Source organism: Cetorhinus maximus, chromosome 15 (assembly GCF_964194155.1).
Source record: "Cetorhinus maximus chromosome 15, sCetMax3.hap1.1, whole genome shotgun sequence".
In the NCBI taxonomy this organism is placed as follows: domain Eukaryota; kingdom Metazoa; phylum Chordata; class Chondrichthyes; order Lamniformes; family Cetorhinidae; genus Cetorhinus; species Cetorhinus maximus.
Genome location: NC_135893.1, coordinates 64,069,506 through 64,087,642, shown reverse-complemented (window position 1 = coordinate 64,087,642; position 18,137 = coordinate 64,069,506). Strand labels below are relative to the sequence as shown.

Sequence of the window (18,137 nt, the reverse complement as noted above, 5' to 3'; positions counted from 1 at the left end):
AACAAAATTCTGTCAGCAATGAAAATTTAAATGTTTTTCTCTTAGAGAAAGTGAAGCAAATCTACATCCCAATTATGCAGCTACAATTCTGAATACATGAAAGCCCTGCAGACAGAAGGTTCACATGCAAACTAAGACAAGTGTCTTTAAAGCAAAAGCTTTATTCCATGGTTGTTCAGTGTGATATTCAGTCATATAGAATAGAGTGCAATGAGGTTCTATCCCTGGTTTCAGCTGAGACAGCTGATCCTACTCAGGGCAGTGATACAGCTGTTTTAATTGTCCCAACACTGTTGAGTTACAGTACATAGAAAGAATTTTTATTTATATTGTACCTTTCATGACCTCAGGATGTTCCTTTGCTCTTCTGCAGTCAACATGACTACTATCAAAGCGTGGTCACTGTTATAATGCAGGAAATGCGGCAGCCAGATTTTCCCAATAGCAAGCACCCATAAACAGCAGTGAAAATTACCAGATAATCTCCTTTTAGTGGTGTTGGTTGTGGGATAAATACTTTCAGTACACTAGGGAAAACTCGCTAGCTCTTCTTCGAAGTAGTGCCTTGGGGTCTTTGACATCCACCTGAGTGCAGACAGGGCTGCTGTTGAATGCCTCATCCAAAAGAGAGCATACTGACAGTGCAGTATTTCCTCGATACTGTACTGGAGTGTCCGCCTAGCTTGTGTGCATAGGTTTCTGGAATGAGGCTTAAACCAGCAACCTTCTGACTCAGAGGTGAGAGTGGGACCAATGAGCCATGACTGCCAAAGCAATATCAAGGACTGGAAAAGATGATTGCTGATCATCTGGGTCATCCCAGCGTCTAGTATTTATCACATATCACAATAACTCCCATTCCTCTCTGACAAGTTCATTCCAGACACTCTCAAATTTCCTGATACAAAGAGCACGGGTAAAAAAATAATCCAGGGCTCCAACTCTTGGTCAGTGCTACAGAAAATCGCATGTGTCAGGATATCAGATGATAAATTTACGGTTGGCTATGGTGTTGTCACAATAGAATAGCTTGGTAACTCACTCCTTGGGTTCAAACATCAAAACTGGCACTTGCGATAAGGTATTAAAAGGTGGACAGAATCCATAAAATCAGGAGGACTGCAGGAAAGGAATTAGGCAAAACTGGCAAGTGGGGTTCATTTTATCATGAGAGAGAATGGGCTTTAAATATGATCACCTTTTGGAAGGGTGAAGACACATTTACAAATGAAAAGTTGTGTCCCTTCATACATGGATGTGTTCCACCAAGTTCAGGAACAAAGACATCAAAGGAATTGAACACAGTCAAAGGATTACCAAACTGGGCTGGTGTTTGCTCCTTTATTTTGTCCTTGATTTCCCTCCCCCCAACATCTGCCACACAACAGCCCCAGCAGGGAAGGTGGCGTGTAGATCAGGTTTGTACCAGTGTCATTTTGATAATATCTTCCCTGCCAAAAACACTTCTTGCCACAACTCCAGCATCTACTTGGAATGACACAACTGAGATTGGGAACTCACCTGAAGATGGAAGGCAGGTATGTAAGGAGGGTGGGGGAAACTGCAGGTACACTGCAGTGTATTACCACATTGTGGCATTGTGTACAACACAACACAATGGTTCCAGCATGGTGTGGAGTTGAAAGTGCCTAGGCTGATTAAGTCAGCATTTTGACAAATATAAACTGCTTTTATATTGCAGGCTTGTAAAAAACAGACACTTGACGTCCTACAAGAAGAACCACGTGGCATCAAAGAGATGGGATTTTCATTATGCATCTCAGTAAGACTTTAACCAAATAAAAGCAAAATACCACGGATGCTGGAAATCTGAAATAAAAACTGAAAATGCTGGAAAAACTCAGCAGGTCTGACAGCATCTGTGGAGAGAGAAACAGAGTTAACATTTCGAGTCTGTATGACTCTTCTTCAGAGCTTTTTAACCAAAACTAATCTATTGATCACTTTGTCAGCTTATTTTTGAACTGGACACTGATTAAACATGGGTATTGGGCATGTGAAGAAGTAGATATCCCAGTCACTAATCCATTGATAAGGTAATATTTCATCTAAACCAACCAGGCTATACAATCCCGGCACATCATACTGTACACACCTAAGGCTACATTATTTCCTCTGGTTTTCCCATAACAGTCTCAATATAATTCTGATGCGTAAGGGCCTAAAGCATAAAGCTATCCCTAATGCAGCACTAAATGGCGAGTTCACTCAGGTTGCCCTAAGGGACACAAATGTTTTTCTTAGATTGGAATTAGAATGAACTTGTATTTATTTAGCATCTTTCATGCCCTCGGACGTCCCAAAGCACTTCACAGCCAATGAAATACTTCAGAAAGTGTACTCATTGTTGTACTATAGGAAGCGTGGAAACCAATTTGCGCACAAAGTCCCATAAGGGTCACGGCACAGCATACCTCAAAGCAGAGTCCAACCCTGACCGGGCAGGGGAATCGTTGGATGGTGGTGCAGGGCTTTGGTGCTTGATCCTAACAATAGACCAGAAAGTATTATCCCCAGCGTGAAATGACCTCCCCATAATGACATTTTACCAGCCTTCCGTATTTACGTTTTTTCCCACAATCAAGTAGAATTTTGCTCAACAGCTCTCCCAAGTGCATTAGGAAAGGGATAAATAAAATAGCGAAACACATGGATAGAACAGACCTTTGGTGTCCTTACATCCCCTCCGTTTAGCAAGAATTCATTCTGTTTCATTAAAAACAAGAATTGGAATGGCCCCTAACTGATCATTTACTTCATTCATTGAAATGAAGGAAGGGGGAAAACGAGGAGAATTACTATTTCCGGCAGAAGCCAACATAAGAATGCTCAGCTGTAGAGGTTTTAGTTGTGGGTATTTTTTAATGTGGGCTTACTTTTGAAAAGGTCAGTCTGTTTATCGACACGCTGTAATGCAAGTGAAAAAGCTGCTGCATGAATCACATCCACACTTAAGTCTTAGGAGGAAGTCTGTTTTTTTTTAAAAATCGTACTGTACTACTTCTTAGATTTTAATGTCCATTGACACTAATCTAATCAGACAGCTAGTCAACAGGAAACATTCTAAACCTACAATCATGTTTTCTGTCAGTTTTCTGTGGGTACCGTTCTGTGACTGTGATTGTAACCATGCACTGACATGAGTCACCCCCTCCATTCAGGAATATTACACTGACTCGGCCACTGCTGACTCACAGTCATGACTACGTCCATACAAAAAGGCAAGCAGCAACAGGAAACAAAGTGATTTATAAGTGATTTTAAAGTGATTTACCATTGAAAGACATTACCTTCCCCCCCATTTATCACACATAAACACAGCAGCAACCAATCTTAGAGACAGTGCAAAGGATGTTCTAGTTGCTAGAGCAACCAACAACATTTTACAGATTTATATATAAAGTTCTGCTTTTCTTTTCTCTATTCAGGTTTGCTTCTTTGTAGTACACCATTATATAAGAGACTATAATCTGCCAGTTAAATTAAAATAAAACACATACACAACTCCTCTACATTCAGTCCCATCTAGCATTTATTTTAAGGAAACCAATTTTGTGCGTGTGTACACTGATGCCTATTACCTCCTACAGATCTTACGCAACACCATACAAAGAATCCTGTCACTGACTAAAAACCAAAACCAATTTATATATGTGTAATATAAACCTGAAAATTAGAAGAATATCGATGCCAGATTAGAGGGCATACACATATAAATAAGAAAGATACACAAATAATATTTCAAATCAGGATTGGTAAAAGAAAATACTAGCAGTTTAGGAAACAAGGATGAAAGAGGGGGGGCAAAATAATGTAATAATAACGCTAAAGTGCAAAATATATGAAAAGCATTCAATGACAAACAAATATGAAGACACTGCAAATCAATAAGCATCATGTAATGAATCAGTGCCAAACAATAAAGCCCAGTCAACCTCAGATTATTGCACTCACCTTTAGAAAGAGACATAATAGATGCTGGAAATTGTTCAACAAATCCAAATAATACAAAAGTTCATGAGTGCTCGTTTTCCCTGACAGACAGGCACCGTGAGGGGGATCTGATTGCAGTGAGGATGAGGATGAGGATGCACTGAGGAGCTGCAGCTTCGACTTGTCTGCCCAGTCTGGGGGATGCCCAGGCGAGGGGAGGTGGCAAAGCACCCGCTTTAAGACAGCCGCCGGGCTGATTTCACAACGGAAAAGGAAAATCCCTGAGTTATCTCGGGAAATTAAGTGACTGGGGCGCAGACTCCCACTCCAACTTTCCGCTGGAAACTAGTTGTAAATTCCTCTCATCTTCACCCTCCCTGGCTGAAGAGCGCACACCTCCGACCCCGCCTCCCACTTGATTGACAGCTCTCAAAGCCAATCACCCCCTCCACTCCCAGACTGTTCGTCAATCCCTGCGGAGCGGCAGGCGGTTCCCGCCCCTCCGCTTTGATAGACGGTGCAACAGACCAATAGGGACGCGGCTTTTTACGGTTGCGTGACGACCGCGGCACCAATCGAATAGCCGTGTACAAGGAGGCGGCGGTTGCTGCAGCGCGCATAGCCTTGTCGGTTGTGCTCCTGCAGGGTTTATTTTAAATATGTGATTTCAAATATGAATGGAAGACAGTTGGAGGCGAGTATATGATAGCCGAGCTTAAACAGGGTGATCACAGCCCGTCGGTGAAAAAACGCCTTTAGAGCCTTTCAAGAGCGTTTGCTGGCTGCTTGATTGACAGCCGGATCCTCCAATAAGAAAGGTGGGAAGAGAGTGCGGTCACTTTCTCAGTGGGCCAATCAATGCAAGGGAGGCGGGACTGGTTTCGCTGGTCGGATCCGGGCCCATTGATACCATTGCAGGAGTGAAAAGAACATCTTTGTCAATACTATAAGTTGCTGGAAGGTTATGCAGCATTGTTGCATTTCTTAGTGCCCTTCAGAGCGATGTGAGCTGCTTTGCAAAATAGGCGGAGATTCTCCATCTGATGCAGTGGAATGTTATTGTGCCTATATATAGTTCCATGTATTTTCTTTGCACCTAAATATAGTTTAATGATAGCAGTCAGTTCGCTCGGCACCGGGTGTTAGGCGTGGCTTTCAAAAGCAATCATGAGTCACTTTAGCAGGAAGAGCCAAATTTGGTGGGGTTCTTCACCTTAATGGAATTAAGTCTAACCCTTGCAGACTGCACCCCACCTCCCACCCTCAGTTTATTTTCCTTTCCTCCATATAACTACAGTTCCTATTTGTGCTTCCCTTTCTCCAGCTTTTATTTCCGCTGCTTGAGATGAGAGGTACTAACAGTGGGGCTGGAATTGATATAAACCAAGTCTTACTTTAAAATAATACACCCTTGGATAATATTAGGGTAAACAAACTGTTCCTAAAATTTAGACTAGTGTGTACTTTTCTCAGAACCACATGCTGACATCCCAAGTTTCCAAACTCCATTCCAGGGAACACCTCTGTCTATGTAGTCAGTATTTGATCTAAGTTTCCCTTGCTTGCCCCACCTAGCTCAAAATAAAATCAGTTTCACCACTGCCCTCAACACTGACATAATTTCCACAGCTTAATTGTGAACATTCGAGAGGAAGGGAAATAATTAGTGCATATCTACCTCGAACCTCCTTCTACCTTCACTATTAAAATGCCTCATTCTTGGGCAAAGTTGAACTTACCTGAGATGCAGGACAACTTGTAGAATTATTATTACTTACAGACACTGGAGAGCGCTTTCTTGAGGTTGCAAAACTTACCAACCGAATTTGACTTTTCTGGAAGCAGCGTAGTTGTCCCGAGCCTCAGGAAATACCAGCTCTCATCCCTTCCAGAAACAAAAAATATTTTAAGTTTCATTTCTGCAGCTTTATTTTAAGCACCTGGCAAATAAATAGCTTTGATGCAAACAGTCCTCTGACAGTACCTTGCGTGGAGAGATTGATATTTGAGATATCAGTGAAGGAAGGCAGTGCAGATGTTACCCTAACTGAGCATGAACAGATTTACTGCTGTCAAATTGTGGGAATAAATCCATGGGATTTATGGCATCAACAAAAGGGAGAAATGTGATTTGGGAAAATTTGGTGGATAGTTTTTATTTGAAGGGGAGGAAAATAAGGATCAAGTTTCAAAGCTACTGGTTCTAAACTAGAAACAAAATGTTAACTTGCTAAGTCCTTCTAAAAGTAAGGTTGTATCTAGGAAGATTTAACTGCTACACATATGGTTTATGTAATTTTTCTTACTCCTATTCACTGGCTACAAAAGATGCATGTATGAAGCTCCTCATTACATCTCTGAGAAAGTTCTAAAACAAGCTTTAAAAAGTGCCATAAAAAGCAATGGAATGAATGACCAGTTAACCCATGCTACCTGGGGAATACATTTTTACCTCCTTCTTTAAATAGCACCATTGGTTATTTGCCATTCACCAGGAAATGCTTACAGTTTAATATTTGCTCTGGCAATACAGCATTCTCTCTGCACTGCAGTGAAGTATCAGTTTAGACTCTGTGCTTAAGTTCTGTGGGTGAATTGAAACCAACTTTCTAAAGACAAAGTGCTACCAACTGACCCAAACTGATACTTCTGTACAGTAAATTGATAGAATATCCTCTGCTCCATATTAATGTGATCTTGTTTTATCATTGAAAAATAAAGTCATTTGGTAGTACAGAACTTGAGTATCGCTGAAAAAGAGACGTGTTGAAGCTTTTCATCTTGCACTCATCAGCACATTCGCAAGAATACCAAATGTAAAGGGAATAACAGTTTATATTTCATGAGAAGAGAGTGCTGATTGGTTGGGAAGTGGGCTCTGATTGGTAGGGCCATTGCCATGGAGAATGCACCAATGTCAGTCATCAGTTAACTGCCAACCAATCAGTATTCTCTTATATTTGGTATTCTTGCAAATATCCTGATGAGTTCAAGATGAAAAGCTTTGACGTGTCTTTTTTCAGCAATAATCATTGAAAAATAATAAAATCTCAGTGCTATTGACATTTTGGATCAAGTCTGTTTGCCAGTCAAGGTGCTCATTTCCTGAGGTTCTCAGAACCTTAACCCAACTTCCACATTACAACAGTGACTGCATTTCAAAAGCACTTCATTGGCTATAAAGCATTTGGGTCATCCTGAGATTGTAAAAAGCATAATATAAACACATTTTTTTTTTTCAGAAGAGCACCCCTTACAATAGCAGTCTGAATCTTACCATGTGCACAGATCATTGAAGGTGCCATAGCAGGTTGAGAAAATGGTTAAAAAGGCACACGGGATTGTGGGCTTTATAAAAAGAGAGGCACAGAGGACAAAAGCTAATAAGTTACAATGAACCTTTAGGAAATACTGGTGCGTCCTCAACTGGAATGTTGTGTCCAATTCTGAACACCCACTTTAGGAAGGATGTAAAGGTTTTAAAGAGGGTGCAGAAAAGAGTTATGAGAATAGTTCCAAGGATGAGGGACTCCAGTCACATGGATAGATTGGAGAAACTGGGTTGCCCCTCTCAGAGAAGAGAAGGTTGAGAGGAGATTTGACAGTGGTGCTCAAAATCACAAGGAATCTAGACAGAGTAAATAGGAAGAAACTATTCCCATTGGCAAAAGGGTCGAGAATCAGAAGGCATCAATATAAGGTGAATGATAAAGGGAAAAGTTTTTTTACGCAGTGAGTGGTTAGGATCTGGAATGGACTTCTTGAGAGTGTGGCAGAGTCAGATTTAATAGTGGCTTTCAATAGGGAATTGGATAAGTACCCAAAGATTAAAAAAAATAGTATGGCTATGGGGAAAGGGCTGGAGAGTGGAACTAGCTGAGGCACTCTCGCAGCGAGCTGGTAAGAATGTTCTCTATACTGTAACCATTCTATGATATTCCTTATGACCTTTCTCACTGTGGTTCCAAATTTGTGCCAAATTTAGAGGTTTCTTTTCTCTGCTAAGAGCTGTGGTTAGATTCATAAGATTCTGAGGGGGCTTGACAGGGTGGATGCTAAGAGGATGTTTCCTCTCATGGGGAATGTAGGGGCCACAGTTTCAAAACAAGGGGTCTCCCATTTAAGACAGAAATGAGGAGGAATTTCTTCTCTTAAAGGGTCGTTAGTCTTTGGAATTATCTTCCCCAGTGAGCAGTTGAGGTTGGGTCATTGAATATATTCAAGGCTGTGTTTGACAGATTTTTGACTGACAAGAGAGTCGAGGGTTATGGGCGACAGGCAGGAAAGCGCAATTAAGGCCACAATCAGGTCAACCATGATCTTAATGAATGGTGGAGTAGGCTCAATGGGCTGAATGGCCTACTCCTGCTCCTATTTCTTATGTTCTTATTTAGTAACCCTGGCGGCTGGAAGAGGTGAAACTTTAATCCAAACAAACTCAAAGCACTGCATAATCCACCTTCCCACACTGTTCTCTCATTTAAAAAAATTTAAATAGGTATAACACCTCAGCATTTCCACGTTCTGCTGAACTTTTTACAGTTTAGGCAGGTATGGGGGCGAGTTGATTAGCCAATGATCTGTATCCACCTTGGTATTCCTGGGAAGTGGGCTCTGACTGAAGACAAGCCAGATGTTTTGCTCGATTACTACTATTTCAAATTAGTAGACCTGGCAGAGAGCAGTCTTGGGCATATACTTGCATTAGCCATTTTTGATGCTGTTAACAATGGAACATTGAATCCCCAGTTAGCTGCACTCCTGTTAACCTTCCAACCCAGGAACCCAACACAATTTCTACAGATTAAAACCTCATGGCACAGTCTCTTTTATGTGTGTTTAATCTCCTGTTCTTGATGAACAAAGTGGCCTTCATTACAAGTATTTTGCATCTTTTTATTTGGTTTTCTGTCATGCACAGGGCGATGAGCATTTCGGAAAAGAGACTTTGTTGTGATTTCACACACCCCCCACCAATGCGATTGTAGAGCAAGTTTCAAACATGGGAGCAGCACTCCCATGCCAAACAGACTCGTTAAAATGTTTAAATAATTTTTGGGATTGGAAATTTTAGCCTTTGACCGGGTTGATCAGCCAGTGCAACTGAACATTTTGCAGATGAACTAGTGGATCTTAAAGGGCCCTCCACAGGCCACTGGAATAAACTGCTCCTCCTGGACCCAATGAAATATTCCAGCCTAATGGCCCACCGGCCCACTTTTCTCCACTCCCTGAAGACACTGACTTCTATGGAGCCTCAGCTTCCCATTCAGTCGCCAAGTGACCATTCTTCATATCTCAGTTGCCACAGTGAGTGCCGATAAGCTATTCAAACCCGACCTCACCCGGCACCCGTGCGTGCAGACATTCATTGCAGAGGGATCAAGAGCAGGATTGCAGGTTTTCCCTCTCCCTTTCCCACTTGGCTGTGACCAGTTATTTCAGCACAGACTGGGCATCAAAGCTGACCCATACACCTGAGGCAATCAGCAAAGTCTGATCAATTTATTCCGCAAATTCCATGATTTGTGGCCTCAATGTAAACAGGTAGAACTTGTCACCCAGGTGTAAAACTGGCAGTGCATATCTGCTGCCTGTTATAGAAACTACCAGCTCTTTGTTTCCATTGATCCTAGTGCCAGTCCACAAGGATGATACTAGAACTAAGAACTATCAGGATAGATTAAAGAAGCTAGGGCTCTTTCCCCTAGAAAAGAACTGGTTGAGGGGTGGCCTGACAGAGACCTTTAAAATTATGACACGTCTTTGCAGGGTAGACGTAGAGAAGATGTTTCCACTTGTGGAGAAATCCTAACTAGAGGTCATAAATATAAGATAATCACTAATAAATCCAATAAGGAATTTAGGAGAACCCTCTTTACCCAAAGAATAGTTAGAATCTAGAGTTTATTGCAAATGGAGTAATTGAGGCAGGTAGCATAAATGCATTTAAGGGGAAACTTGTTAAACATTTGAGGTAGAAAGGAGTGGAGGGATTTGTTGACATGAAGTATGATGGGAGGAGGCACCAGTGCATTATAAACACCATCAGGGACCTGTTTCTATGCTGTACATTCTATGTAAAGAGCTGGGCAGAAATTTGAAAATCTACCCCATTGGCTGACAAATTTAATGGACTAATTGTCACCTTATTCCCAGACATTGCTAATGACATGTCGATTAAACCACCCCTGTTCGTGTGCCCATGCTGTGTCCAAATTAGCTGCCATGTTCGCTAGGGTACAACAGTGGCTACACTTTAAAGCGCTTTATTGGCTTTGAAGCACTTTGCAGAATCCTGAGGTTGTGAAAGACACTATATAAATGCAAGTTCATTCCCTGTCACACTGTTTGCTGCATGTCGATGTGCTCATTAGCTGCTGCTTTTGCCTATAGAACAACCGTGACTGCACTTAAGAAATAATTCATTGGCTCTGAAGCATTGTAAGGATTACATAAATTGCAAGTTCTTCCTTTCAGTTTCCAACACCACCACCAACCTTTTCTCTGAAAGAAGAGGGTGACCTGCTGCCTAATCTCCTGTAGGTGGCAGTACAGGCCCACACAAATTAAAACAAACAGTGGTGATGAAAATACCAGTTAATCCACGTTACTCCACATTAGCTGGCAAAGAAATGCAGTTAGGAATCATTAAAAGGTGGCAGGCCCTACCATGTTATTACACTAATGATTTTTAACATAGAACATGAAGATGTGTAACATGTTCATATACGTGAGAGCATCTCATGTTTCAACTCTTGTGGAAATGATATCAGGATCAAGAAAAAACTAAAATCATGACTTAAAAACTGGAGCCAGTCTTCAACCAGCACGTAACTATAGCTCATGTCTAATGTTCATCATTATAATTGCTTACCAACATTTGGTATGAGTAAAGTGGCACGAGGAGAAGCTGTTATTTAACCACCTCATCATGAACCATCAAGTCAAACCGCTCATTCCAGAGTTCCTCATCCTGTATATACATGTGCATCTTAATATTTTAGTATTAAATGTTTGTTGTGGAACTGTCAGTTCTGTTCTGATTTACAGTATCATCTTCTGCCTGTTGATTCACTGTAAACTGGCAGCACTAGTATCATCACACTGTCACTGAAGTTGTTGGATGTACAAGTCCAAATGAACTCTTACAGGTAAATTCAATGCTCTAGTAACTGTAGTATTGGTGGGAGTATGAGATCACTGAATTTACTGTCTAGATTCAAAAATGTTTGTGTTGTAGCTATGAGAAGTCTTCTGACAATGGGATTGTTGAAGCGTTTTAATCTGAAGTTCATTGATGCTCACATTTGCCTAGAGATTAGAACTCTGTCACTGTGCTGATCCTCTGCTTACACCTCCCAGTCAATTCATCTCCACTGTAAGGGATGGTATTTGGGGCAAGCTTCCAACCAGTGTGTGATAATAAAATCAATAATGTGGAATGTGACCCCGGTCAAAGGTAGCAGGTCATGGTGGATAAATGACCACAAGAGTTAGAAGGAGAAGGGGTCAGTGTTGGGAGGGCAATACTAGGATTTTGAGCTAGGGTCAGGTCCTGGTGTGATTCTGGATTCAACCTTAGATTTGTTTATTTGCACAAAGCTTGCATTTTGCAACGAAATATTTGTATTTCAGTGGGGTGATTCACAACTGTAACGTACTGTAATTGAAAGAAAAAGCACTCCACTTGATTGAAGAATAATTCTTGAGGCCCTGTGGCTAAATTTATGTTTTTAAAAGCATAAAATTTAATGGAGAGTGAATAAAAATTTAAAACTCTAGTAACTGAGGTGATTATTATTTTTGAAATTGATTTTTGTTTTCAATTTAGTGTTTCTAATTTAAAATATAGGATTCAGGGTTATTGGAAATGTACCAAAGAAATGGTGTGGACTAGATGGACTAAAGGTCATATCCTGCTTGAAAATGGTACTGTAAATGTTCAAATCTACGTCCCTTCTCTCAGAGAATACCTGAATTCTGTCCAATTCCAAGAGCTCAAGATTGGCACAGGATTCAACATGATTTGGTTCAACTTGTTGTTTTTCTGTCTCCAATTTCCACTCCTGAAGACACTGACTCATACTGAAAGAGGGTTTCATGTGCATCCCACTACTGTGCTCAGTCAACCATTCTTTACCGGCTAGCTTAGACAGCAAGTGTCAGCAAGCTATGGTTCTGGCGCTCATCCCAACCTCCACACACAATTACCAGCAGAGTTATTGATATCAAGCAGGAGCAAGAACCATGACTTGTTTAGTTTTGCTTCTTCCAAGTCTAAGGACATTGAGCCCAAAGGAAGCACTTCCTTTATTCCGACAGCGGCCAACTAGCTCAGCATAGACGGGGGAGTAAACTGGAGATCTTCCATCTCTTATCATCTACGCATCTTAATTGTTCATATGTTTTTGGAGGCAACTGAATTTGGTAAGTAGATAGTCCAAATGGCTGTTAGTAACAACATTTTTGTGAGGATCTCTGTGTTCCTCCAATTTGGATCTCTTGAACATCTCCAATTTCAATTGCTCTACCATTGGTAGCTGCAGCTTCAGCTGATTGGGCTCTGGAATCTGGTATTCCCTCCCTAAGCCTCTCTTCCTTCAATAAGGTCCTTAAAACCTAACTCTTTGACCAGGTATTTGGTCACTATCCAAACATCTCCATATGTGGCTTGGTGTCCAATTTTGTTTAACAATGCTCCAGTGATACATCTTGGAACATTTTACTATATTAAAAAGGTGCTATATAAATGCAAGTCGATGTTGTTGAGGATACTAATCCCTTCATTTCACATTGCTTTTTCTTTCCCCCACTCTTGCCTTTGAATGAGGTTAGCAGATGACTTGCTTCCAAAACACATGGGTGCTCACGAGTAGTCAGAGGAGGGGAAAACAAGGATAGAAATGAAAGTTAGAAAGGTAAGATGCAAAAGTGAAAGGCAGAAAAAACAAGGGCGATAAACAAATGGGATCATAGTGCAAAATAAAGGTAAGATGAATAACGAGGTTAAAAAGACAAGTCTAAAGGCATTGTATCTTAATGCGCGGAGCATTCGCAATAAAGTAGATGAATTAACAGCACAAATAGATATAAACAGTTATGATAATAGTTGCAATTATGGAGACATCGCTGCAGGGTGACCAAGGATGCGAAGTGAACATCCAGGGGTATTCAGTATTTAGGAAGGACAGGCAAGACTCTGGAGCAGTTCCTACAGATTGGAGGATGGCAAATGTAACCCCACTATTTAAAAAAGGAGGGAGAAAATTCAGAGAATTACAGACCAGTTAACCTAACATCAGTAGTGGGGAAAATGCTAGAGTCTATTATAAAATATGTGGTAACAGAACACTTGGAAAGCATTAACGGGATTAGACAAAGTCAGCATGGGTTTATGAAAGGGAAATCATGCTTAACTAATCTACTGGAGTTTTTTTGAGGATGTAACTAGTAGAATAGGTAAGGGAGGACCAGTGGATGTGGTGTATTTGGATTTCAAGAAGGCTTTTGATAAGGTCCCACATAAGAAACTAGCGGGCAAAATAAAAACACATGGGATCGGGGGTGATATACTGACATGGATTGAGAATTGGTTAACAGACTGGAAACAGAGTGGGAATAAATGGGTCTTTTTCCGGATGGCAGGCGGTGACTAGTGTTGTACCGCAGGGATCAGTGCTTGGGCCCCAGCTATTCATGATATATATAAATGACTTGGATGAGGAAACCAAATGCAATGTTTTCAAGTTTGCTGACAACACAAAACTGGGTGGGGTTGTGAAGAGGATGCAAGGAGGCTTCACGGTGATTTAGACAAGTTGTGTGTGCGGGCAAACACATGGCAGATGCAGTATAACGTGGATAAATGTGAAGTTATATGCTTCGGTGTGAAAAACAGAAAGGCAGAGTATTATTTAAATTGTGATATATTGGGAAATGTGGATGTACAGAGGGATCAGGGTGTCCTCGTACACCAGTCAATGAAAGTAAACAGGCAGGTACAGTAAGCAATTAGGAAGGCAAATGGTTTGTTGGCCTTCATTGCAAGAGCATTTGAGTTCAGAAGTAGGGATGCCTTACTGCAGTTGTACAAGGTCTTGGTGAGACCACACCTGGAGTATTGTGTGCAGTTTTGGTCTCCCTACCTAAGAAAAGATATACTTGCCATAGAGGGAGTGCAGCGAAGGTTCACTAGGCTGATACCGGGAATGGCAGGACTGTCGTATGAGGAGAGATTGGTTCGACTGGGACTGGATTCACTAGGGTTCAGAAGAATGAGAGGGGACCTGAATGAAAATGATAAAATTTTAACAAGGTTAGACAGACCAGATGCAGGGAGGATGCTTCCTCTGTTTGGGGAATCTAGAACCAGTCTCAGGATCTGTGGCAGGCCATTTAGGGCTGAGATGAGGAAATATTTCTTCACTCAAGAGGGTGGTCAACTTGTGGAGTTCTCTACCACAGAAGGCTGTTGAGACTGGGTCACTGAACATGTTCAAGAAAGAAATTGATAATTTTTTTGGATATTAGGGGCATCAAGGGGTATGGAGAGAAAGCAGAAATGTGGCATTGAGATAGAGGATCAGCTATGATCATATTGAATGGAGGAGCACACTCAAAGGGTCGAATGGCCTACTCCTGCTCCTAGTTTCTACCAGTCTCCCAATACCTGATTAAACTAATAGAAAAAAAGACTTGCATTAAAAAGTGCCCTTCACATACTCAAGACAACCAAAAATATTTTCAAGTTAATAACATGCTTTTGAAGTGTGGTCACTGTACTCTCTAGGGGAGCTTTGGTTTGTGGGGTTGGGATAACAATGATTTGGGGCTGGAACAAAGTGGGGTGCTCAAAGGAGGAGATGCCAAAGGAGTAGGGGGAAAGACCAAGGTGTGACTTGCTGATTAGGACTACATAATTCTCCTGGTGGGTATGACAAAATGCTTTTGTTGACTCAATCTATTTGAAATTAGTCCTAAAGGACCAGGTTTTTCTGGGCAAGTGTTTGGGAAACCTGTTCAGTCTATAACTAAAATAGATGAGAAAAGAGTTACACTTACATGGAAGGAACTATGACCACTGGACATTCCAAAGCACTTTACAACCAAGCAGGTATTTTTGAAGTGTAGTCACTGTTCTAATGATGGAAACATGGCAGCCAATTGTGCACAGCAGGATCCCATTATCAGTAACGTGATAATTGGAAGCAGTGCAGAGAAAGTTCACTCGGCTGATTCCTGAGGTGAATGGGTTATCTTATGAGGAAAGGTTGGACAAGTTGGGCCTGTATCTATTGGGGTTTAAAAGAATGAGGTGTGATCTTATTGAAACATATAAGATACTGAGGGGACTTGACAGGATGGATACTGAAAGGATGTTTCCCCTTGTGGGAGAGACTAGAACTGGGGGGCACAATTTAAAAATAAGGGGTCTTCCATTTAAGACAGATGAAAAGTTTTTTTTCTCTCAGAGGGTCATTGGCCTGTGGAATTCTCTTCCCCAGATAGCAATGGAGGCAGGGTCACTGAATATTTTTAAGGCTGAGTTAGATAGATTCTTGACTGGCAAGGGAATCAAACGGTATAGGGGATGGACAGGAAAGCAGAGGCTACAATCAGATCAACCATGATCTTGTCAAATGGCGAAGCAGGCTCAAGGGGCCAAATAGCCTACTCCTGCTCCAAGTTTGTATGTTCATATGACCAGATAATCTGTTTTTGGGATGTTGATTGAGGGATAACTCCTTGGGGTTAACTCCCCTACTCTACGTCAAAATAGTGCTATGGGATCTTTTACATCCACCGGAGAAGGCATACAGGACCTCGGTTTAACGTCTCACCTGAAAAAACAGCACCTCCAACAGTGCAGCACTCCCTCAGTACTGCACTGGAGTGTCAGCCTTGATTTTTGTTTTTAAGTCTTGGAGTGTGACTTGGGAACCCACAACCTCTGACTCAGAGGCAAAAGTGCTTCCAACTGTGCCACAAGCAACACAAATAACAAGACAGAATAACTTAATTTACATAATGTAATTGCATCATCAAATTGCTCCTTACTCTCCAACACTGAATTGGTGAAGTTGCTCAATCATTTGCCATTGTAAATAAAGGGTTTGTCAGAATTTTCTTGAAGTTAAATTTCCAATATTACTCCAGACATATCTAATGTTGTTTATTGGCAACAGCTTGAAGTTCCTAGATTGCACCACATGCATAGCGTAATACAGTTTATGTAAACCAAGACTTCCAGTATTGCACCACAGATGCAACGTTGCTTATTCATGTTGTAAACAGCATTACAAAACTCAATACATAACTTCACTCTGCTGGTTTCCATCTATAAAAAAAACTCAGCATTGAAGGTGTTTGTGGGCACAAAATCAAATCCCATCACAGTCTGGCGCTATGCCTTGATGCTCCAGTGTATAGCAGCAGTGCCCTGTCAGAATCATAGACCTACACTCCCACACTCGCGGCAGATGAGGGCTCAAAAGCAGGGTGTTTTAGGGAATGTGAAGATCAAATGCCAACATCTTTGTGTCAGTCTTTGAAGTGTGTGCTTTTGTGCTTCTTCTCGTGTGTGCTTGCTTCACATATGTTTGAGTTTACGTTTAGCTTAGTTGGTGTGTGTTTCTGTGTGTGCATGCTGTCTGTATTTAAAGATGCTTATTTTTCAGTGTACGTGTTTCATATGTAATCGTACATACATGTGTTTCATTTTGTGTATGTGTTTGTGTGTGTGTGTGTGTGAGAGAAAATTTTTATCTTATGCATGTGTTTGCTTATCTTTGTGTCAGGTTGGCTCAATTATTAATCTCCACAGCTACAAGTCAGAAGATTGAGCATTCAAGCTCCTCTTCTGTGCACAATCTGAGTTCACGTACAGTGTGGTATACTCTTCGTTGAATAGTACTACTCAGAGGATGAGAGAGATATCTTATTCAACAGTCTTCCCTTATCCAAAGTCACCCAAATGGGATGGACTGGTCACTTATGTTATTATGGATCTTGCTGTTCATAAACGCCAGATGTCTTTACCACATAACAATAATTGCACACTCAATCTGAATCCTTTTGAGAATTTTCTGAAAGAAGTGATTAAGCACCATAGAAGTACTAGTTTTATACTTCCTTTGTACCTAGATTGCACCACATGCATAGCTTATGGAAGCCAAGACATCCAGAGACAGCAATAACAATGGAGACATATCTGCGAACAGTCTGAGAGCCCATCCCATTGGCAATCAAGTTGGGTGAAAGTTCATCAAGGAGATCCCTTTTCTGTTGCTTAAAAGGCAGAAACAATACTACCTTCCCGGTGACTGGCAAGATCTAAGTAGGCTGGAGATATCAAAGCTGCTTTATTGGCTGACAGAGCTGGCACAAGTGCTGCAACTCCAATGGCAAACTACTTTGGCTTTGTGTTCTGATTGGAGACACTAAGTCAAGGCCAGTCAATGAGTTTGGAGCCAACTTCATTCCTGCAGTCCGGGGCAACCCCGTTATGTTAATGTGCTGTAAGAAAAATGTTAAAATACCTTTGTAAACCTAATGAAGTTACTGGGATGCACAGAATTTCAACGTGTTGTCAGTTTACTAAACACTATAGCCCGTTCCATGGAAATGCATTAGCTAATCTAAGCTCTAGCTAATCTGCTCCAGAATGTCAACCTACCCTACATCACCTCCCTTCCACTCACAGTGTACACAATGCTGGATGCAGGCATACATTCAGCAGCTCTAAGCATATCATGTTCTTTCTCTATCCAGATTTCAATGGTTCAGCACGCTGTCAAGTCACTGCCCAGATCCAGATATGCTTTTCTTACATGTTTCTATTGTTTCTGCTTAGACTGTGTTTCCCAATGAATGATCCAATGGGGCGTAGTACAGAGATTAGCACAGTAACTTTTTTTTATCTCAGACGAACAGCCGTACTGAACGGAGTTTATCCTGATCCAAGCCCAGCATTTCTTGGCCAAGTGACTATAAATGGAGTGCAATCACTTGCTACTTTTCTAAGTATTTTTACCCTCAAATGAATAGTAGCTTTGACTCCCACATAAAGGCTGTGGCTGAGTGTGATTCAAGAGTGTCACAGGAAAAACAACAAGTTGGCAAATAAGAAAGAGTGTTAATGCAATTTCACCCTACCCACCCCCCCCCCCCCCCCCCCCCCC

General features: G+C 41.3%; 1 protein-coding gene across 1 annotated transcript in view; it reads right to left on the bottom strand.

Annotated features, from left to right (window-relative positions):
• The window catches only part of LOC144690765 (dual specificity mitogen-activated protein kinase kinase 3-like), a 104,355-nt gene extending 100,237 nt beyond the window's left edge, over positions 1-4,118 (bottom strand). Inside the window, exon 1 of the mRNA XM_078558572.1 lies at positions 3,976-4,118. Coding sequence (XP_078414698.1) covers positions 3,976-3,991 — 16 coding nt within the window. The 5' untranslated portion in view covers positions 3,992-4,118. The remainder of the gene's footprint in view (positions 1-3,975) is intronic.
• Between the last annotated feature and the right edge of the window lie 14,019 nt (positions 4,119-18,137).